Source organism: Aethalodelphis obliquidens, unplaced genomic scaffold, assembly GCF_003676395.1.
Source record: "Aethalodelphis obliquidens isolate GAN/ISIS:26980383/991018 unplaced genomic scaffold, ASM367639v1 scaffold39, whole genome shotgun sequence".
NCBI classification, from domain to species: domain Eukaryota; kingdom Metazoa; phylum Chordata; class Mammalia; order Artiodactyla; family Delphinidae; genus Aethalodelphis; species Aethalodelphis obliquidens.
Window position 1 is genome coordinate 12,852,887 of NW_020837983.1, and position 24,074 is coordinate 12,876,960.

Below are 24,074 nucleotides of genomic sequence, written 5' to 3' on the forward strand. Positions count from 1 at the left end.
TTTTTTTTTTTTTTTTTTACCTCTTTTAGATTGGGATTCTGTTTAATCTCGTTGATTCATTGTTGTTGATTCTTTTATATTTTTATTTTTCCTAATGAATCTTTTATTTTTCTAATTTTTAAAAACTTTAATTAATTTATTATTTTATACAGCAGGTTCTTATTAGTTATATACATTTTATACATATTAGTGTATATATGCCAATCCCAATCTCCCAATTCATCACACCCCACACACACCCCCCCGCCACTTTCCCCCCCTTGGTTTCCATACGTTTGTTCTCTACATCTGTGTCTCAAATTTCTGCCCTGCAAACCGGTTCATCTGTACCATTTTTCTAGGTTCCACATATATGCGTTAATATACAATATTTGTTTTGTTTTTGCGGTACGCGGGCCTCTCACTGTTGTGGCCTCTCCCGTTGCGGAGCACAGGCTCCAGATGCGCAGGCTCAGCGGCCATGGCTCACGGGCCTAGCTGCTCCGCGGCATGTGGGATCTTCCCGGACCGGGGCACGAACCTGTGTCCCCTGCATTGGCAGGCGGACTCTCAACCACTGCGCCATCAGGGAAGCCCCTACTTTTAGTTTTTTAAAGAACCTCCATCCTGTTCTCCATAGTGGCTGTATCAATTTACATTCCCACCAACAGTGCAAGAGGGTTCCCTTTTCTCCACACCCTCTCCAGCATTTGCTGTTTGTAGATTTTCTGATGATGCCCATTCTAACTGGTGTGAGGTGATACCTTATTGTAGTTTTGATTTTCATTTCTCTAATAATTGGTGATATTGAGCAGCTTTTCATGTGCTTCTTGGCTTTCTGTATGTTTTCTTTGGAGAAATCTCTATTTAGGTCTTCTGCCCATTTTTGGATTGAGTTTTTTTTTTTTTTTAATATTGAGCTGCATGAGCTGTTTATATATTTTGGAGATTAATCCTTTGTCCAATGATTCATTTGCAAATATTTTCTCCCATTCTGAGGGTTGTCTTTTCATCTTGCTTGTAGTTTCCTTTGCTTTGTAAAAGTTTTTAAGTGTCACTAGGTCCCATTTGTTTATTTTTGTTTTTATTTCCATTACTCTAGGAGGTGGATCAAAAAAGATCTTGCTGTGATTTATGTCAAAGAGTGTTCTTCCTGTGTTTTCCACTAAGAGTTTTATAGTGTCCAGTCTCACATTTAGGTCTCTAATCCATTTTGAGTTTACTTTTGTGTATGGTGTTAGGGAGTGTTCTAATTTCATTCTTTTACATGTAGCTGTCCAGTTTTCCCAGCACCACTTACTGAAGAGACTGTCTTTTCTCCACTGTATATCCTTGCCTCCTTTGTCATAGATTAGTTGACCATATGTGCGTGCGTTTATCTCTGGGCTTTCTATCCTGTTCCATTGATCTATATTTCTGTTTTTGTGCCAGTATCATATTGTCTTGATTACTGTAGCTTTGTAGTGTAGTCTGAAGTCAGGGAGTCTGATTCCTCCAGCTCCAGTTTTTGCCCTCAAGACTGCTTTGGCTATTTGGGGTCTTTTGTGTCTCCATACAAATTTTAAGATTTTTTGTTCTAGTTCTGATTGAATCTGTAGATTGCTTTGGGCAGTACAGTCATTTTCACAATATTGATTCTTCCAATCCAAGAACATGGCCACCATCACCCTGATACCAAAACCAGACAAAGATACTACAAAAAAAGAAAACTACAGGTCAATATTTCTGATGAACATAGATGCAAAAATCCTTAACAAAATACTAGCAAACAGAATCCAACAGCACATTTAAAGTATAATACACCATGATCAAGTGGGGTTTATCCCAGGAATGCAAGGATTCTTCAATATATGCAAATCAATCAATGTGATACACCATATTAAGAAAATGAAGGATAAAAACCATATGGTAATCTCAATAGATGCAGAAAAAGCTTTTGACAAAATTCAACATCCATTTATGACAAAAACTCTCCAGAAAGTGGGCATAGAGGGAACCTACCTCAACATAATAAAGGCCATATATGACAAACCCAGAGCCAACGTTGTTCTCAGTGGTGAAAAACTGAAACCATTTCCTCTAAGATCAGGAACAAGACAAGGTTGCCCACTCTCACCACTATTATTCAACATAAGTTTGGAAGTTTTAGCCACAGCAATCAGAGAAGAAAAAGAAATAAAAGGAATCCAAATTGGAAAAGAAGATGTAAAGCTGTCACTGTTTGCAGATGACATGATACTATACATAGAGAATCCTAAAGATGCTACCAGAAAACTACTGGAGCTAATCAATGAATTTGGTAGAGTAGCAGGATACAAAATTAATGCACAGAAATCTCTTGCATTCCTGGACACTAATGATGAAAAATCTGAAGCAGAAATTAAGGAACACTCCCATTTACCATTGCAACAAAAATAAAAAAATACCTAGGAATAAATCTACCTAAGGAGACAAAAGACCTGTAAGCAGAAAACTATAAGATGCTGATGAACAAAATTAAAGATGATACAAACAGATGGAGAGATATACCACGTTCTTGGACTGGAAGAATCAACATTGTGAAAATGAATCTACTACCCAAAGCAATCTACAGATTCAATGCAATCCTTATCAAACTACCAATGGCATTTTTCACAGAACTAGAACAAAAAATTTCACAATTTGTATGGAAACACAGAGGACCCTGAATAGCCAAAGCAATCTTGAGAAAGAAAAATGGAGCTGGAGGAATCAGGCTCCTGGACTTCAGACTATATTACAAAACTACAGTAAGTAATCAAGGCAGTATGGTACCAGCAGAAAAACAGAAATATAGATCAACTGAACAGGATAGAAGCCCAGGGATAAACCCACACACATACGGTCACCTTATCTTTGATAAAGGAGGCAACAGTATACAATGGAGGAAATACTGCCTTTTCAATAATTGGTACTGGGAAAACTGTACAGCTACATGTAAAAGAATGATATTAGAACACTCGCTAACACCATACACAAAAATAAACTCAAAATGGACTGAAGACCTAAATGTAATGCCAGACACTATAAAACTCTTAGAGGAAAGCATAGGAAGAACACTCTGACATAAATCACAGCAAGATCCTTTTTGACCCACCTCCTAGAGAAATGGAAGTAAAAACAAAAATAAACAAATGGGACCTAATGAAACTTAAAAGCTTTTGCACAGCAAAGGGAACCGTAAACAAGATGAAAAGACAACCCTCAGAATGGGAGAAAATATTTGCAAACAAAGCAACTAAGAAAGGATTAATCTCTAAAATATACAAGCAGCTCATGCAGCTCTATATCAAAAAAACAAACAACCCAATCCAAAAATGGGCAGAAGACCTAAATAGACATTTCTCCAAAGAAGATACACAGATTGCCAACAAAGACAAGAAAAGATGCTCAACATCACTAATCATTAGAGAAATGCAAACAAACTACAATGAGGTATCACCTCACACCAGTCAGAATGGCCATCATCGAAAAATCCACAAACAGGGCTCCCAGGTGGCGCAGTGGTTGAGAGTACATCTGCCGATGCAGGGGATGCGGGTTCGTGCCCCGGTCCGGGAAGATCCCACATGCCTCGGAGTGGCTGGGCCCGTGAGCCATGGCCCCTGAGCCTGCGCGTCCGGAGCCTGTGTTCCGCAACAGGAGAGGCCACAACAGTGAGAGGCCCGCGTACTGCGAAAAAATAAATAAATCTACAAACAATAAATGCTGGAGAGGGTGTGGAGAAAAGGGAAGCCTCTTGCACTGTTGGTGGGAATGTATATTGGTACAGCCACTATTGGAGAACAGTATGGAGGTTCCTTAAAAACTAAAAATAGAACTACCATACGACCCAGTAATCCCACTACTGGGCATATACCCTGAGGAAACCATAATTCAAAAAGAGTCATGTACCACAATGTTCATTGCAGCTCTATTTACAATAGCCAGGACATGGAAGCAACCTAAGCGTCCATCGACAGATGAATGGATAAAGAAGATGTGGCACATATATACAATGGAATATTACTCAGCCATAAAAAGAAACGAAACTGAGTTATTTGTAGTGAGGTGGATGGACCTAGAGTCAGTCATAAAGAGTGAATGAAGTAAGTTAGAAAGAGAAAAACGAATACCGTATGCTAACACATGTATATGGAATCTAAAAAACAAAAAGTGGTTCTGATGAACCTAGGGGCAGGACAGGAATAAAGACACAGATGCAGAGAATGAACTTGAGGATATGGGGAGGGGGAAGGGTAAGCTGGGACGAAGTGGGACTTATATATACTACCAAATGTAAAATAGATAGCTAGTGGGAAGCAGCTGCATAGCACAGGGAGATCAGCTCAGTGCTTTGTGACCACCTAGAGCGTGGGAAGGGGAGGGTGGGAGGGAGGCGCAAGAGGGAGGGGATATGGGGATATATGTATATGTATTGCTGATTCACTTTGTTATAAAGCAGAAACTAACACACCATTGTAAAGCAATTATACTCCAATAAAGATGTTAAAGGAAAAAAGAAAGAAAAAAACTTCCGTATATCACATACAGCAGTATTAATTATGTTTGTCGTGTTGCACATCTGTAGTACCTCTTTATCTTATAATTGGAAGTTTGTTCCTTAGGGGTTTTAGTTGTTGTTTGTTCTCTGAACTCCTATTTTATTTGCATTCTGGGTTTTTTTTTTTTTTTGAGGTTGCAATATCCCTCTGATATCTGGAGGATATTAATAACTTGGGGGGGGGAGTTTTCTTCCTCTTGTATAGTCTCAGTTCTCTGCAAGTAGCTCTTTCATATTAAAGGCTCTCTTCAGATATTTTGTAATACTTGCTGTCTGCTTATACTTGACAGTGAGGACCAAATAGCTGATTTGAAGCTTTGTTCACATGAGTGGAGCTTACCAATTGTGAGCTTCATAGGAGGGCAGTCTGGCTAGGCTGTTTCCTTGGGTGACCCTGATGTAAGTATATTTCCTCTGGACTGGTTCATTTCCCCAGAGAATCCTCCCTGTCTGTGTTCTGGAAGGTGAGGAGGGGAAGATCCCTGAGGAGTCTTGGCACCAGTAATCTCACTGTCTCTCAGTCTTCCCACTTGGAACCACAGTCTAGGGACTCAGTGTTTCATCTTCCTAGAGAATAAATCCAGTCTTCTGCCAGGAGGGGAGAGAGCAGTTCAAAGACTGTTCAGGGTATGGTGGGGATCCTGCAGATGTACTTACTTTTTAAACTGCTTTCAACCAATTCTCCTTGTTTTAATGCCAATTCCCAGCCCCCTTGCCTTACCTCCACGGTTAAAATTTCCTGGTGCCACCAATTACTGAGACTTTGAAGGTGTAAATTGTGCTGGTTTTACATTTCCTCACTGCTGACTTCAAATTCAGCTTTCTTCAGTCTGCTCGATCAGTTAAAACTAATCTAGTTGATTTCCAGCTCTCAAAATTTTGTGGTTTTGTCCTCTCCCCTTCTCACCATCCTTACAGGTTCATGTTAAATACAATTGCTTCATTGTTGTTTTTTGGGTTTCCAGGAGTAAAATGAGATGTCTGTGTTCTCTCTCTCATTAACCCTCTACTCTGGCTCTGACTCCACCCCTCCACTTGATGTCACTCGTACCAAGTTCACCAGGGACCTCTCCTTCTCAAATGTGGTGGGCTGTCTTTCACCCTCGACCTAGCCTCTCAGCAGCCTTAGTCAAAACTGAATACTTTCGGGCTTCCCTGGTGGTGCAGTGGTTGAGAGTCCGCCTGCTAATGCAGGGGACACGGGTTCGTGCCCCGGTGCGGGAAGATCCCGCATGCTGCGGAGCGGCTGGGCCTGTGAGCCATGGCCACTGAGCCTGCGCGTCCGGAGCCTGTGCTCCGCAACGGGAGAGGCCTCAGCAGTGAGAGGCCCGCGTACCGCAAAAAACAAACAAACAAAAAACAACAAAAAAACCTGAATACTCTCTTACTTCCTGCACACGCAGACTGGAGTTAGCACACGGCACGACCCCAGGATACCCAGAGACCTCAACAGCGTGAACTGTGATGAACTTGGACCACTGCCACCCGGTTGGGAAGTCCAGAGTACAGTTTCCGGGAGAATATATCTTGTAGATCATGATAACCAAACAACTCAGTTTACAGAGCCACGGTTACACCGCATCATGAACCACCACTGCCAACTAAAGGAGCCCAGCCAGCTGCCGCCACTGCCCAGTGAGGGCTCCATGGAAGATGAGGCGCTTCCCGCCCAGAGAGATGAGAGAGATTTAGTCCAGAAACTGAAGGTCCTCAGACATGAACTTTCACTTCAGCAACCCCAAGCTGGTCATTGCCACATGGAGATATCCAGAGAAGAAATATTTGAGTATCACTTGCCGTGTGCTGCAGGTTCTCTTCTCTCGGCTTCTGGGACACCACACCTGTTTGGTTTCCCTCCCACTCTCTGCTCTCCTCTTCTCAACTTTCTTCTCAAGTTCCTTTTCCCCTACCCATCCTCTACAGAGTGGTTTCTTCAAGGTTTGATCCCAGGGCATCCTCTCTTCTCCCCTCTACACTCAGGGAATCTCTCACTTTTGTTCTTGGCTCCGACACCCACCTTCCTTTGACTTGCCGTCTTCTCTATCCAGTTGCCTATTTATCTCCCAAGCATGTTTAAGTTCAAAGGAGCCAAAACGGAACTCTTTCACTGGGAGATTTTTGATTACTGATTCAATCTATTTACTAGTAATTGGTCTATTCAGATTTTCTATTTCTTCCTGACTCAGTCTTGGTAGGTTGTATAGTTCTAAGAATTTTTCCAATTCTTCTAGGTCATCCAGTCTGTTGATATATAGTTATTCATATGATCTTTTGTTTTTCTGTGATGTCAGTTGTCATGTCTCCTTTTATTTTTATTTATTTATTTTTAAATATTTATTTATTTGGCTGCTCGGGTCTTAGTTGCGGCATGCGGGATCTTTAGTTGCAGCATGTGGGATATTTTAGTTGCAGCATGTAGGATCTAGTTCCCCGACCAGGGATCGAACCCAGGTCCCCTGCATTGGGAGCATGGAGCCCTAACCACTGGACCACCAGGGAAGTCCCTAATGTCTCCTTTTACATTGATAATTTTGTTGATTTGCAAAGCAGAATTCCTGATATTTTTCTCTAAATTTATTCCTCATCAAGTCTTGTTACCAAGTTCAAGCTCATACTGCTCATTGCACGACAGGCCAATAAATTAAGAGATGAGCTGTTGGGGCAAGGAATAGCGACTTTATTTGGAAAGCCAGCAGACCAAGAAGATGGTAGACTAATATCCCAAAGAACCATCTTCCCCGAGTTAGAATTCAGGCTTCTTTCACACTAAAAGGGGAGGGAGTAAAGTCCTGGTTCCAGCCAAACTCCGGAGGGGATGTATTAATTTCTTCCTTCATGCAGCCATTCCTGGTAGGACTGGCCAGAGTGTTTCCTGTGAGCTAAACAAAGGTATTTTAGCTTAATGCTCATTATCTGGGAGGCAGGATTCCTAGAGATGGGCTATTAAGTATAATTTAAGTTCATAGGCAACATCCCTTTAGCGATTAACTTGTAATAGAATACAAAGTTTCTTTCCTGTTATAGTCTCCCACATCTACCCAAATATGCAAGCAGAAATCAGAGTCGTTCTTGTTTTCTCCCTCTTCCTTACCCCAACATCCAAAGCATCAGCCAGCTTTCTTGACTCTTCCTCCGTAATGTGTCTCAAATTGATCCATTTTCTCCATCCTCATTGCTACCACGTTAGTCTATAAGCGACTGTCATCTCTTGCCTTGACTCTTGCAAAAATGTCCAAACTGGTCTCCCTACTTTTTCTCTTGGCTCTCTAAAATCTGTCCTCCACACAGGTGATCTTTTAAAAACCAAAGGTTATTCTCTCTTCTGATAAAAATACTTTGCATTGCTCTTAAAACAAAATCCAAACTTCTTACCATGGTCTACAGCAGACACCATGGTTTTTCTACTGGGCACCTGTTATTTCTCTGGGTGCATATACTTCTTCTGGGTACCAAGTCTCCTGCCAGGACATTGGAGCCCTAGAGGTGCCAAAGCACATATCTCTCTTATTTTTGTGTATGTTTCATCTGGTTGGTTGAGTGCAAGGGAGGGAACTCTATGCCCTAACAGCAAACATCTTTTGAGTGAAACTGTTGTCTAGTTTTGCTTACATCCTCCTCCTTTCTATAGGATTTGGACACAAGTTCACAGAGGAGGGGAGTTTGGGAGACCAGGGGCATGAGGAGGGCAAGAGGTGACTTTTAATAACAGCACTGGGACGCACTAGGAACCATCCGTCTTTCTGATAGCAAAGACCTTGCTCTTTGAGCCAGCTTGCTTTCCCCAAATCGTCCTCCCAAGAGGCTTCTCAGCCTCTCAAGCAAATAGAGCCACCCAAGCCTATGTCTAGATAGATTTAGATATATTTGAACAATTTAGCTTTACACTGTTCCCCACCACAATCACCTGCTTTTCAAAAACTCTGTAATCACTCCAGGCCCTGCCTTTCCCCCCTAAAATATCTGCATACATGCTCGAGGGACCAAAAGAAATACACTGTTCTTTCTGTATGGGGCTTCTTAGTAAATGCACCTAAAAAAAATCCTGAAGTTCTATTCTTATTTGAGATGCTTTGTTAAGAGTGAAAACACCTGCTCTCTGGCCTGTGTGATAGCAGCAATTCTCTGAGATTCGGAAATGAGTTGCTTGCTGGTTAGCTGAGAACCTGAAATTCACATCAATTCATTCAGCCTTATGAAAGAATCTAACCGAGGTAAAATCAATTAATGCAGATAATTCAAACATTCTACCAGCCCACACGTAATGTTTTGCTAGCTCATTTCTCCCCAGCGCTGCCAGGATCACACCCTATGCAACACAGATAATAAACAAAATCAAATCGTCGCTCTCATATTTGTGGCTTGTTCCTGGATTTGGTCTCATGGTTGTTTATGAGGGAGTCCTAAACTGTGGAAGGAGTATTTTTCACCCTATTTCCAGTAACTGTTCTATTTTTCTCAATCCTAGATAGGATTACTCACAGCATAGACGCTGCTTGGAACTGGTAAATTTCTCCCACGGCCTTTTTAATCTTCATTTTTCTCCTGTGAACAGTAGGAGAACACACATAGCTTTCCCGCAGTGGGGTTGCCCTTGGAGAAGACCTTGCAGGCTCTCCACCCTGGAGCCATGACATACGCAGCTACTTAGATGTTTGCAGGTCGCCAGCCCAGGTGAACAGCTCTCAAGTGTGAGATCAGCATTGTGATCAGTGAGTGCATGGACTTTGGGTCATAAAGACCTGGGTTTAACTCTTAGCTTTGGTGTTATGGTTGACATTGGATAAGACACTTAGCCCCCCTAGGTCTCAGTGTTCTCATCATGACAATGGGGCTTTTAATGGCACCTACCTCTTAATGTTGCTGTGAAGAGTAAATGAGCTAATCCATGTTCAAAGTGCTTATTATACAGAGACTGGGACATATAAGTTCTCTGTAAGTGTTGGCTATCATTAGTCACAGGAGCTGTCCCCCCAAGTATACCCGTTCCAGCCTGGAAGCTGTCCGTGCGCAGCCAAGGGCCATCTGATCCACCGTCTATCAGAAAGCTGTTCTTGCGGGGATGGACACCAGCCAGTAGGCCCGGTCAGTTTCCATGGTCACCTCTGGGTGCAAAAGGCAGCTGCCTCTGGGCAGAAACTTGTACCTGTCTATGAGCTCTCTGCCTGTCTGGCCAGAAGTGGAGACACCAAGAAAGGGAGAGGGGCCTCTGTACTTTCGGAGTCCCATTGGGGGTTAACTTAGCTTGTCCCCACTCTTTGTCTTGCTCTGAGGATGCCAGGGCTTTAAGGACACTGTGAGAGAGCAGGTCCAGGCAGCCCAGCAATGTCAAAAACTGGACAGAAAGAAGACCCGGCTGTCCCAGTCAGTCAAGGAACAACAGTGACAAGAATAAAACATTTTTAAGGATTAAAATCATAGCTGCCATCTCTTGAAGACTTGCTGTGTTAGGACTTGTGTTCAGAACTTTCCAAGCACCGTGCCCTCTTTCCAACAACACTGTAAGGCCAGTACCATGCTTATTTCCATGTCATAAATGAGACCGAGGCACAGAAACATGCTTGTGGTCTCACAGTTAGTAAGTGTCAGAGCCAAAATTTGAACACAGGTTTGTTTGAAGGGGAAAATGCACAGAACATTCTAAATCCTTGGTTTACCTACCCCCCAGCACAGGCAGAGTCGGGTGAACCTCCCTAATGGACAGTGCACCGGGAGCTTCAAGCATCTGGACAAATTCCGCCTTCAAAATGCCCCATGGGCTCTCTCGGCTTCTTTTCATCAGCTCCTGAGCTGCCAGCTCTCTGCCGAGGCAGCGCTTTCACTGGATTATTACAAATGAAAGACCTGATTGTCTGTCCTGCTCTTTTTTTTCCTTCCCCTATTTACTATAATCAGGAAGTCATGTTTTTCATTTAGGGTAAGGCAATTACTTTTCTGCTGACTGAAGACTAGCAGAAAGCAAACTGAGCCTCCTTTCTACATTAATTTTATGGGGACAGGATTGAGAGATGGCCTGACTTTCCAGGGTCTCACCCCCTCTCTTCTAGGTCTATTCCTTATCTGATGAAGGCATCAACCACAACAGCCACCACCGAAATGGCATTGACAGTGTAAATGACTGTGGTCCTTTTCCCCTCACCTGGGAAATGATGAATAAAAGTTGCCATCTGCTGCCCTGAGCTCTGCTGGGGTGTGATCTAACTTTATACCTAGGTCTAGTTAACGGTCTGCCTCGCCTGAAGGAGAAGTGTAATAAATATGAAAATCAATTTGTATTTTTTCACTTGCCTGGGACTCATTTTTATTTGCTCTGCCTGCAGAGGCAAGCAACTCTTTGCAAAGGGAAATGAACAAGACACACCGCCTCTCTTTAGTGATCAGAAGTCCAGGTTAACTGTGATATGATTAAGCAAACAGCAAACAAAAATGGTCTGAAAGTGCTTTCTTTTCTTTCAGAGAAAGAATCTCAATTATCTAGCCTACTCTGTGCTAAGTGAACATTTCTGAGAACCTTCAAGAGCCCCAAGAAACAAGTTGCCTCCATTTTCCAGGCCACGGTCAGAGGTGAGGAGAACTTTCTGTTCCACATCTTTGAGCTTTGCCTCAGAAACGCAAGCCCCGGAAGTGCAGAGGATGATATTATTAATTCAGCCAGTACAATGTTAGAAGACATAGATCATGATGACTCTAAAGGCTCTTAAGAATATCTAATGCTATGTGGATATTTTATCAAGACCTTCTCTGGGTTTTCAGAATTCTCTTTGGAAGTAGTACTGTGTGAGTATGCCTTTCTGGATCTATTCTCACCTCTAATTCAGTACCCCTCTTTTCCAACTATCACAATCTACAATTTGAAGTTGTTCTGACAATTAAAAAACTCACCCGTCCACCTCATCATCACCAGATTTTCCTCTCCAGGCCATTTCCAGTAGACTGTGGCTCATATTCCTTTGTGAGAGAACAAATTGGTTATTCCTTACATCTTACTAATGAGCAGTGCTACACAGGAAGGAAGCATAATGAAATCAGAAACTCGGAAATACCCGCAACTGCTTTGTCCCGGGTTTTTATTCGGGGTATGATAAAGTGCCACGGGACATTGATTCAGGCACTGAGACAGATTTTGAAGTTATTGAAAGAACTTGCTGAATTTCTTTAGAATTAACCCAACGGAGCAGACCTCTCTTCTCATGAGAATTATTTGGTTTAAAGATTAGTGGAGGGAGAATTTAGTGTTTCATTTCACATTTAAATTTCATTTCCTATATAAATGTTTTGTGGTATCATATTTAATTACTTTTATTTTCCAAAATTCCCTTTTTCACATTTTCTAACCTCCTCAACCAAGTCAAAAACCCATTTCCCCTTTTGCCATTTTAATAATGATATTTCAGTTTCCCTTTCTTGTTTCCACCGTGGTTGTCACGTTTACCCCATCTGTCTGCATCACCTGAAGTCCAGGTGCATCGTACATTTCCCCCGGGGCATGGAGTCATTCTTCAAAGGCGAGAGATGCATGAATGGGCCCACGTCAACTGGCACTGGCTGACTTTTTTTACCCAGATGCAGAGAATGGTATCAGATTTTGTCGTTTGGGGCGCTAACCTCAAGCTCTTCCTTCACGACAAAAATTACAGTTTGTAGAATAATGAGGACCTGTCAGCTAGCCAAGACTGGGGACTGGGAGGGGTGCTCAGTGGAAGCTGCTTTAATATCCTCCAGAGGGAGGGTAGGGGCTACAGTTCTGGTTTGCTCTGCTGAATCTGGAGCAGTGGAGTCCTTGCTGAGGGCTGGCATTCTGGCCTAAAGAGACTTACCTGGGGTCTGCCCTGGAGGCCAGAACTATTGCTGCTATTGCTCTTCCTCTGTATTACTTTTTTTCACTTGGAAAATTGAAACTTATAAGGCAGTGAATCTATCTTTACTCATTTTCAGATGACTGATCCTGATGGCAGGTTTGGGGTCCTGTGGAGCTTCTGTTCTGAACCCTGACCGCCTCACCCAAGGTCTCCTTTCCCTGGCTCACCAAAGTTTGGGCAGAGCCAAGCCCAGTGCTCCAGTTTCCATAGAAATGAGTCAGTGGTGGTGCCCACCACAAGGGGTGTTAAAGTCTCAGATATGTTATTTTGAGAATCCCATCACGTAACAAATACTACTCAGCAATAGTTTTTTTTTTTTAAGGTGTGTAAGTTTTATTTTGTACTGTCTCCTCCTTAAAAAAAAAAAAAAAAAAAAAAAAAAAAGCCTGTACGCCATACAATGTTTTTTGCCACATATTCAGGTATTTTTAAAATTTTAATATATTGACCATTATCTATCTGGCATATCGTGGCTAATACTTATTTTTAAAAAAACTTTCTGTATCACCTGGCATTAGAGTATTTCATAAAAGTATGTAGTCCAATATTATTTGTTTGTTAATCCAATCTGAAAAGCCTTCTCTTTAAATGAAGGACTTAAATACATTATTAATTATTATTATATATTTTTCCCATCTTCCTACTATAATCTAAGTCTACATTTATATTTTTAATATTAGCTTGTATCCCTGTTTTATTTTTTTTTAACATCTTTATTGGAGTATAATTGCTTTACAATGGTGTGTTAGTTTCTGCTTTATAACAAAGTGAATCAGTTATACATATACATATATCCCCATATCTCTTCTCTCTTGCGTCTCCCTCCCTCCCACCCTCCCTATCCCACCCTTCTAACTGGTCACAAAGCACCAAGCTGATCTCCCTTGGTGCTATGCGACAGCTTCCCACTAGCTATCTATTTTACATTTGGTAGTGTATATATGTCCACGCCACTCTCTCACTTCGTCCCAGCTTCCCCTTCCCCGTCCCTGTGTCCTCAAGTCCATTCTCTAGTAGGTCTGCGTCTTTATTCCTGTCCTGCCCCTAGGTTCTTCATGACAATTATTTTAGATTCCATATATATGTGTTAGCGTACGGTATTTGTTTTTCTCTTTCTGACTTACTTCACTCTGTATGACAGACTCTAGGTCCATCTACCTCACTACAAATAACTCAATTTCGTTTCTTTTTATGGCTGAGTAATATTCCATTGTATATATGTGCCACATCTTCTTTATCCATTCATCTGTCAATGGACACTTAGGTTGCTTCCAAGTCCTGGCTATTGTAAATAGAGCTGCAATGAACATTATGGTACATGACTCTTTTTGAATTATGGTTTTCTCAAGGTATATGCCCAGTAGTGGGATTGCTGGGTCGTATGGTAGTTCTATTTTTAGTTTTTTAAGGAACCTCCATACTGTTCTCCATAGTGGCTGTATCAATTTACACTCTCACCAACAGTGTATGAGGGTTCCCTTTTCTCCACACCCTTTCCAGCATTTATTGTTTGTAGATTTTTTGATGATGGCCATTCTGACAGATGTGAGATACTGCATTCAGCCATAGTTTTGAAAGGCATAATCAACTTCATTGCTCTGGATGACTTTGGCTAAGGCTTTCCAAAGTTGCAACCATCCCCACTTTAAAATAATTCATTCTTTTGTTTGTTTTTCAGCTTGATGGAAAAAGATGCCTAATTCATGCCAGTCGAGTTCTAGATTCTGAACAGATGGTTTAACACAATTTATTACACTTTATATATTACATTTAATTTATTACACTTATTCTGAAAGTTTTGGGAGAAAATTCAGTACCAGCTAGAGAGTCGTAATTAAAGGAGCACAGAGCCAAGCAGAGGCTCCAAGCCCCTATTGAAACTTCAGCTCTACCAGAGACAGCACCTTCTTCTGTGACTCTGGGTGATTCCACAAACCTCTCTGAGCTATGATTTCCTAGTTGGTAAAATCGAAGGACTGGATCAGCTGATCTCTAGGTTTTTCTGGGTTCAAAATTTCTCTGAATTTATGGCACTACATAATAGCCAGAAGAGATTCCATGAAAAAAATAGACTGTTCCTCTGCGATAATGATTTGGTAGGGATGGTGGTAAGAAATTTTGTTTTCAGGAAGGTTGATAGTAGTAACATCATAAAGGGAAGGAAGGAAAAGAAAAAAAGGCTACCATTTACCAAACTTTTGCTGTGTGCTAAGCAAATTCACAGACATTATCTCATGTGAAAACACATAATTTCGGAGATTTCCTCTGTAAGGGAGAGAGATGCCATTGTTTCTCCTTTCCCCCAAAGTGCAGTGATAGGTAACAATGATGAGTGCTTTCTATGTGCCAGGCACTCTTCCAAGCCTTTACACCTACTCACACAATTCATTATCCCCATTTACAGATGAGAAAACTGAGGCATAGGTGATAGTAACTTGTCCAAGGCTATCCAGTTGGTAAGTGGCAGCGTCAAGCTCCACACTCAGACAGTTGGGCTCTAGAATCTATATTCTTAACCACATCCCCATACTGCCTCTTGTCATTCATTCATTAAGCAAATATTTGATGAGCATTGACTACATGAAGGCATTGAATTAATCTTTCTTAAGGATTCCAAGCTAAATGAGACAACATCCTTGTCCTTGAGAAGCTTAAAATATACATGGTAGATGTTCAGAAATGTGTGTGCAATCAGTGACCACACTTAATCCGAGAACTTTACAACTATCCCCTGTTTTCTGGAAGTGTTTGCAATTCCATTCACATCAGTGGACAGTACCTGGCAAGAGGGAGCCCTGCTCCAGGCCCCTGTTCTAGAGGCCCTACTCTGGTTTTCTCTAGGGGCCAGGAATCCAGGGGCCATGGGCTGCATCCACCTGGAGTCTGGGCCTCAGCTCCTTCTAACCTCCCTTCTGGGTATCCGGGACCTTGCAATTCCCTGCCCCAAAGGCCCTGACCCTACTTCCAGAGCCTGCATTGGAAGCAAGCCCCTTGAGGGCACATTGCATCCCCCAGCCACAGACTCCTCAGCCAGCGGGGTGGCCAAAGGCAGCGATTTGTAGGAGGAGAGCGTAGATGGAACGTGGACTTGTGGGTTTACAGCGACGTGTGTCCACAAGGACTCTTGCAGATCAGGACTGACTTGGGGGCAGGGAGAGGAGTCACAGACTGGGTCAGCTTGGCCTGCTCTGCCATGTTCAGCGCAGAACTTCAAAGACTCCGAAAATTCTACTTTAGAACCTGGCCTTTCAGGTCGTTATGAAGATAACTTGTCGAGATAAGAGGATAGAACATATTTTTCCTAAGTGTGCTAACTTGGTTGATAAACCTTTAAAAAGTAGGTATGTGGTATGAGGGTTTCCATTTATACTTTTACTCGGGCCCCTTAGCCTGTCCACAGGTTTTGAATGGGCAGTTGTCTGATCTCAGCACTTTTTAGGGGTCCTTCTACATGGGGTTTCAAAGTCCTGCTGCTGCTGTGTCTACCGTCAACCCCCTCTCCTCCCAACCGGCTACCTAAGGGCCCTACAGTAGAAGCTTCTTGGCCACCGTGGAGCCTCACCTCGTCCTCCTCCCCCATCAGCTCCCTCCCACACAGTGGGTTCCATGTGCCACTATTTCAGCCACTTCCTGGTCCCTCTGTCCTTGCACATTACCTCTTCCCAGGCTTGGCTGAACCCTCACTCATCTGGAACTCGCACCCGGGTAGCTGAACTCTGCTGAGGAATCTCCACAATCAGCAGCCTCAACTGGGCTGAGGACTGCCCCCCAAAACTTACAGCTCAGTCTTTCAGTCTCTGTAATAATGATGGAATCCTTCTCTATTTTTCTCAGTCTCTGAAATCCTCTTCCACCCACTCTCAGTGGCTAACCTTGCTTCTTACTTCACAGAGAAGATAAACCCCATCCCTTTGGAGAACGCTCAACATCCTAGTTCCAAATCTGAAATCCTCCCAGCCCTCCTCCTGCACTCCTGTTACAATAGTGCAGATAGAGGTGCCCTCCTCCCACGGGGGCAATCCCATCGCACTTCTGTGGCTCTCCCCCTCCTACCCCCAGGTTTCAGTATCCTCACCTCCTCCTCTAGCCCTAAACACGCTCTAGTTTCTTCAATTAAAAAAAGAATTCTAATGCGGACTTTCCCTTCAGCTGCTACATTGCTGTCTCGTCCCTCGCCACTCCTTTACTCTTGAACCCACTTCAATTTGGCCTCCACTGCCAACATTCCACTGAACTTGACCTCCCTGATGTTAGATCCCACGGTCCGCTTCTCGGTCTCCGTGTGATGCAATCTGCCTTTTGTAGATGCACAGTCAGAACTCTCTCCTCTCTCAAGATCGTTGACGTGCCACGCTCCTCTACGATTTCCCCTCTATGGCCTTTGCTGGCTCTTTCCCTCCACTCACCCTCCAAATGTTGAACATCCTCCGTGCTCACTACCAGACTTCTCTTCCCATGCTACCTCCCTAGGATCTCACTGACTCCTATGGTCCCAGCCTGGACCTCTCTTCTGGACTCCAGCTTTGTATTTATCTAACTGCCAACTTGACATCTTCCTACACATGTCACCTGGGCAGCTCAAAGTCAACGAGATCACAATTTCACTGCACCTGCTCCCTAATCTGACTCTGATGATCCCCATTCCTGCCTCTTTTCACACTCACCACTCCAGCTTAGCCTCCTCCCAGAGCCTCAGGAAGCTGGGTTGGCAGAGTACCTTCCTGAGGTGTTAATCCACATGGGCACTGAAACATTGCTGGAATCGATCAGAAACATGATGCCGGTTCACGCAGTTTTCCATTCCTGTCTTCGGTCACTGGCAAAATGTCAATTGGCCCTATTCCCAATTGGTACCTATGTTAGATACCTTATTTAGAAGCTGAATATGTGACAAGAAAAAATGATTGTTATTTATGATCCTCCACTGCCTGGTAATGGAGGATCTTTCAAAGCTGAGTGTGGACAACATCTTCGTCCTTCAAGTCTTTGATACGCCTGAAGAAAGCGTTAAGCTGTGGTTGAAATATCAAACGAGGAGTCAGATGCTGGGACAGAGGTAAGTTGCTTCTCATAAGAAAGGGAGCAAGACGGGGGACAGGAGAGATTGAGCTGCAAGGGGTTGGGGGCGGGAGGCAGGGGCTGGGGAGGTTGAACACTAGAAAACAAGAACAGGGAAGGCCAAGCTATTTGGGGCGAGAGACATTTCTTCAGGTAGATTTCATATGCTGATGCCTCCTAAATTAATTTTCTAGCTGAGACCTCTCTCCTGAGTTCTAGACTTAGAGCCATGTGATAAGGAGAACTAGCACTTATAAAGCCACTTGTACTATTCTGGCAACTGAGCTAAGTGCTTTACCTATGTGAACTCATGTCTCAGAGGCATTGCAAATTCAACCAAAACAGTATTCCTCATCTACCTGCCATTTCCAGACCTCTCCATGCAGATAACAATACTAGTTTGCCTCTAGGATTCCTCTTCTCAGTAACTGGCAATCCTATCCACCCAACTCCTCGCATCCTCCCACATCATCGTCTCTCCCTGCGAGCCTCCTAATGCTCTCCCAGGACCCAGTCTGGCCTCTCTGCCGCCCGTTCTCCACCCACCTCCAGAGTGACAGTTCACTAAAGCAGATCTGATGCTGGCAGTGCGTGGCTTCAAGCTTACCAGTGTTTCCCATTGCTTTTAGGATGAAGTCTAAATCCCTTCCTATACTCCTTTCCATGCCTGGGCTGGCCCAGACTACTCCTGCAACTCCTCTCATGCTCATCTCATTTCCGTTGCTCACAATGCTCTGGCAGCTGAAACAAGGTGGAGAAGACCTGCTGGGGCGTCTTAAAAGGAGAAGCAAAGCCTGCAGAGGAATGGCCAGCCTGGGCCCTGGGGTTTGGCAGGCTCTGGGCTCAGCGTGAGGAGGAGGAGCCCCTGATCTTGGCTCAGTGAGTCTTTGCTCACTTCTGCATTATGGATCCTGATTAGTACCTGCCGGAGGGACGTCTAGCAGCTCTGTGCTAAACTAGATCTTCTTTAGTCCACATTACTCATTCCTACTATGTGCCAGGAATGCCCTGGACTTAGCCTACCTACTAGATGCTACATACTGAGTGCTATAGACCCTGTAACCTAGTCTACATTCTATCCATTATATAGGATATAATGAATACTATACCTATATTCTGTATACTTTATAAGATATAATAACAGTACACATTACAGTATATATACAATTGGTAATAAACAAAATGTATTAGATGGGTATTATATCTACTAGCAGTGTTTTGCCATAATAGGTATTTAGTAAATATATGTTGAATGAGGGAACATACCTCAACATAATAAAGGCCATATATGACAAACCCACAGCTAGTATCATACTCAGTGGTGAAAAGTTGAAAGCGTTTCCTCTAAGATCAGGAACAAGACAAGGATGCCCATTCTCACCACTTTTATTCAACACAGCAGTGGAAGTCCTAGCCACAGCAATCAGATAAGAAAAAGAAATAAAAGGAATCCAAATTGGAAAGGAAGAAGTAAAATTGTCACTGTTTGCAGATGGTATGATAATATATATAGAAAATCCTAAAGACCCCACCAAAAAACTATTAGAACTAATAAATGAATTCAGTAAAGTTGCAGGATACAAAATTAATATACAGAAATCTGTTGTACTTCTATTCACTAAAAATGAACTTTCAGAAAGAGAAATAAGGAAAATAATCCCATTTACAATTGTATCAAAAAGAACAAAATACTTAGGAATGATTCTAATCAAAGAGGTAAAAGACTTGGAAAACTAGACATTGATGAAAGAAATTGAAGATGACACAAATAAATGGAAAGATATACTGCACTCATGGTTTGGAAGAATTAATATTGTTAAAATGACTGTACTCTGCAAGGCAATCTACAGATTCAATGCAATCCCTATCAAAATACCAATGGCATTTTTCACAGAGCTAGAACAAATAATTCTAAAATTTGTATGGAAACACAAAAGACCCCAATAGCCAAAACAATCTTGAGAAAGAACAAAGCTGGAAGTATCATGCTCCCTGATTTCAAACTATACTACAAAGCTACAGTAATCAAAACCGTATGGTACTGACACAAAGCAGACCCATAGATCAGTGGAACAGACTAGAGAGCCCAGAAATAAACCCATGCTTATATGGTCAATTAATCTATGACAAAGAAGCCAGGAACAGAAAATGGGGAAAAGACAGTTTCTTCAATAAATAGTGTTGGGAAAACTGGACAGCTGGATGCAAAAGAATGAAACTGGACTACTTTCTCAAACCATATACAAAACTAAACTGGAAATGAATTAAAGACTTAAATGTAAGACCTGAAACCATAAAACTCCTAGAAGAAAACATAGGCAGTATGCTCTTTGACATTGGTCTTAGCAATATTTTTTTGGATCTGTCTCCTCAGCAAGGGAAAAAAAAGCAAAAATAAACAAATGGGACTACATAAAATTAAAAAGCTTTTGCACAGCAAAGGAAACTACCAACAAAATAAAAAGGCAATCTACTGAACAGGAGAAGATATTTGCAAACAATTCCAATATCCAAGATATGCAGAGGACTCATACAACTTAACATCAAAAAAAATTGAAAAATTTAAAAATGGGCAGAGGATCTGAATAGACATTTTTCCAAAGAAGACAAATAGATGGCCAACAGGCATATGAAAAGATGCGCAACGTCACTAATCATCAGGGAAATGCAAATCAAACCCACAATGATACCACCTCATATCTGCCAGAATAGCTATCATCAGAAAGACAACAAATAACAAGTGTTGGTGAGGATGTGGAGAAAAGGGAACCCTCAGGAACTGTTGGTGGGAATGTAAGTTGGTATAGCCACGATGGAAAACAGTATGGAGTTTCCTCAAAAAATTAAAAGTAGAACTACTATATAATCCAGCAATTTTACTTCTGGGTATTTACCAGAAGAAAACAAAACTACTCATTTGAAAAGATATATGCACCCCAGTGTTCGTTGCAGCATTATTTACAATACCCAAGATATGGAAGCAACATAAGTGTCCATCAACAGATAAATGGATAAAGAAGATGTGGTATATAGACAATGGAATATTACTCAGCCATTATAAAAGAAATGAAACCTTGCCATTTGCAACAACCTGGATGGATCTAGAGAGTATTGTGGTAAGTGAAATAAGTCAGACAGAGAAAGACAAATACTGTATGATATCACTTACATGTGGAATCTAAAAACCAAACCAAACAAACAAAACAAGCTGAAAACAGACTCATAGGTACAGAGAACAAAAGAATGGTTGCCAGAGGGGAGGAAGGTGGGAAGGTGGGTGAGATAGGTGAAGGGGATTAAGAGGTACAAACTTTCAGTTATACAATAAATAAGCCACGAGGATGTAATATACAGAATAAGGAATATGTTCAATAATATTGTAATAACTTTACAGGGACAGATGTTACTAGAATTATCATGGTGATCATTTCATAATGGATACTAATGTCAAATACTATGTAGTACACCTGAAACTAACACAGTATTGTACATCAAATATATTTCAATTAAAAGTGTATATATAGTCTTGAATGAATGAAAACAATACTTACTCAACACTATGGCATTCTGACAGAGCCTCGTCATTGAGGATTTATTCTTTCAACCCTTCTTTCTTAGCTGTCTCTTTAAGGCAGTTTCCTTCTTTTACCACATGTCCTGGCTCCTTTGGGACAGGCAAATTCTTTGGCTTACCCAAGTCTGAGCTCTAAGTGTGCGCACATGGAGCATGCAGAGCTGAGTGTGCACCTGGAATATCAAGGCCCTCAGTGGGTTTGGAGGGAAGCCTGCCACACCTCCCAGCCCCATCCAGAGAGAGTGTTCCGGCTGCCCTGCGATTCCTGAGAACAAAGTTCGAAGTCACAGAACTGGAAAGGGTGTTAGTGACAGAGAGTCCAGCCCAGCTCTCTCAGAAATTATAGGCCCTACTCTCTGCTCCTCAGACCAACTAGGACAGGCAGGGGGTCTGACTGCTCCTTAATTCTTCGTAGCAATAGTTTCTCCCCTGTTTCTGGGCTGTCATCAGCTCCACTGGTTTTGAACAAGTGGCCAGAAAGCTTGGGGTACCTTCCAAAGCCCCCAGGATGGATGAATGGAACGAAGGTGGAAGGAAGAAAGGAAGGAAGGGAGGGAGGGAGGGAGGGAGGTTGGGAGAGACGGATAAATAAAGGGGTAACCCTAGCCGGCGAGGCTGAACCCCTCGCGGAATCCACCCACTCCCATACCGCCCTCCTCCTATTCTCAGGCCGCCGCTCTTGCGTCCCACGTCCGGCTGGGGCGCACCGAGGGAGCATGCGGGGAAGCGTTTGACTTGGCACGGGGTTGGGGGTAGGGCAGCAAGGGCGAGGGGAGGTGGGGGAGGAGAGGTGGGGAAGGGGAGGGCCTGGGAGGAGGAGGAGAGGAGGGGCGCGCTGGGAGCCGGCGCGGCGGAGGGGGCGGCTGGCGCCGCGGGAGCTGGGCGCCTGGCTGCGGCGCGGGCGGGCAGGCGGGTCGAGGGACGCGATGCCGCCGCCGCCGCCGCCGCCGCCGCCGCCTCCTCGCCGGCCCGGGCTGCGCCGCCGGGGCTGAGCCGCCCTAGAACCGCGAACCGAGCGGCCGCTGGGCGCGCCAGCAGCGCAGGAGGATGGGCTGCGGCGGGAGCCGGGCGGATGCCATCGAGCCCCGCTACTACGAGAGCTGGACTCGCGAGACGGAGTCCACATGGCTCACCTACACCGACTCGGACGCGTCGCCCAGCAACGCCACCCCGGACAGCGGCCCCGAGGCGGGCGGCCTGCACGCAGGTGAGTGCGCCTGGCTCCCGCAGACCCCCAGCGCTGGGAGGCTGGGCACGGGAGGGGGAAGCGGGAGGGACGCGGGGCGCCGGGGCAGCCCAGTCCCCCAGAGAATTCTGTGCGGAATGGTGTTGGTGGTGTTGGGGCCGGGGGAGGAGCGGGGAGGCGGGAAACAGACAGCACCTGTCTGCTGACAGACTGACCGACCCAGGCCCAGGGAGCAGGGCCAACCAGAGACCCCTACAAAAGGCTGAGCTAATCCCCTGGGCCTCGCGGAAACCCCGCACCTCTTGGCCTCCGCCCGTGCCTGCTCATTGGCCGGGGCCGGGTCGGGTGGGAGGACAGCCCGCGCGGCTCGCACACCTGTCCCGCCGCCCACCCAGGCTTCTCGCCCGCTTGGACTCGCCTCCGCTGGATTTTGGCCCGTTTCCTCCTCTGGCCGCCTGGACACTCTCTCCCTTGATTTATAGACTGGTCCAGATTACCTGGGTGGTTTCTTCCTCGTGGCTTCCGCCTTTTCTCCCGTGTCTCGGGTTTTGAAAACCAGAATCCTAGTTCAGGACAAAATAAACAACGGCCGCCCCATCACTAGTTCTGCACTTCAGCTTACTTTTCAGGCAGTTGTTTCATAGCAAGGACTTCCTCTCTACCCCACGGTGCCTCGATGCTTTATACGAGGCAAGGCATGAAAGCGGATTACGACTATAAATTAAATACTCTTACCATTCTGGCAGAAATCTGATAGAAGGATATGCAAAGAACTTTCTGGACCTGTCGCAAATCACATTTTGTTTTTTCTTTTAAAGCAGACAGTAATAATTGTAACGTAGAGATGAAAACAGACTGTTGCCACAGACTGACCTTTAATCATAAACTTGTTAGTGACGTTAAACGGAAAAAACCTCACTGCTTATTACATGGATGTTGTCAGAAGCCAGATCAATATTTGTATAAGGATGTTTTAACTATTTCCCTTTATGTTGCTGGCATTTTTTAATATTGAAATCTAAGATAGAAAATGAGGTTAATTTGAAGAATAGCATATATTATAAGGAGGAGGAGAGAAATGTCAACTACTCTGAACACATCAGTAGCCCTAAATTCCTGCCTCCTAAATAAGAGCTGTCACTTTAATCCTGAGACTCTGTCTCCATCTTTTAGGACCAAGCTGGGTCCTTTTTCACATGAACTTTGTGATTTTTTTTTTTAAGTGAGAACCGTCAGTGAAAATTGTGCAAGGCATAATACTTCATTTGTCTCTAATTTTTCTGACTCACAGTAGCAATCATAGTGGTTATTTCGTATTGCTGACGCTTTCAGTGGGCTTTCAGATGGTGTTGGCTGAATTCAGTGTCAGAATGAGGATAAGACACGAGCCTTCAAAATAGACCTGGTAAATGTTAGATGTAACAACATTTCCTGAGGAGGTAAGGTACCTCTCAGGAGACACTCAAAAAGACCAGAGCTGCACTCCAAGGAAATAAGGTTAAAAACATCTAACGTGGAAAAGAACAAAGTACAGCTTCAGGGAATGGTTGCCTTGGTGACTGGAAGTATATAGTGTGTGTGTGTACATGTGTATGAGTGTGAGAGAGTTATTATGGGATGACTAAATATGTACATATTTATTTGTTTCCAATGCTTATTCATTTATTACTCTGCCATCCTGAGTCATGTCCCATCGTGCATCATGAGATCTGGTTCCCGCAACAGGTGGGGTCCGGGACAAGCATGCTCATTCGTGGTACCCTACCAAACATGGGACAGCCCTGACAGGCAAGTGGTGCTGAAGACCTGAATCATTCACAGGAAGGGCTCGGCTCCAGTCTCAGAACAGCGCCCTGAAAT

The 24,074-nt window shown here is 43.6% G+C and overlaps 1 protein-coding gene and 1 long non-coding RNA gene across 2 annotated transcripts in view; both read left to right on the plus strand.

The window, feature by feature from the left end:
• Positions 1-7,050: 7,050 nt before the first annotated feature.
• On the plus strand, positions 7,051-18,786 carry LOC113633404 (uncharacterized). The gene is made up of 3 exons (XR_003438182.1): positions 7,051-9,249; positions 10,994-11,101; positions 14,075-18,786. It is a non-coding gene; the product is annotated as an uncharacterized LOC113633404 (long non-coding RNA).
• A 3,289-nt stretch (positions 18,787-22,075) lies between these two features.
• BAALC (BAALC binder of MAP3K1 and KLF4) overlaps positions 22,076-24,074 on the plus strand; it is a 90,382-nt gene continuing 88,383 nt past the window's right edge. Inside the window, exon 1 of the mRNA XM_027131574.1 lies at positions 22,076-22,235. Coding sequence (XP_026987375.1) covers positions 22,076-22,235 — 160 coding nt within the window. The remainder of the gene's footprint in view (positions 22,236-24,074) is intronic.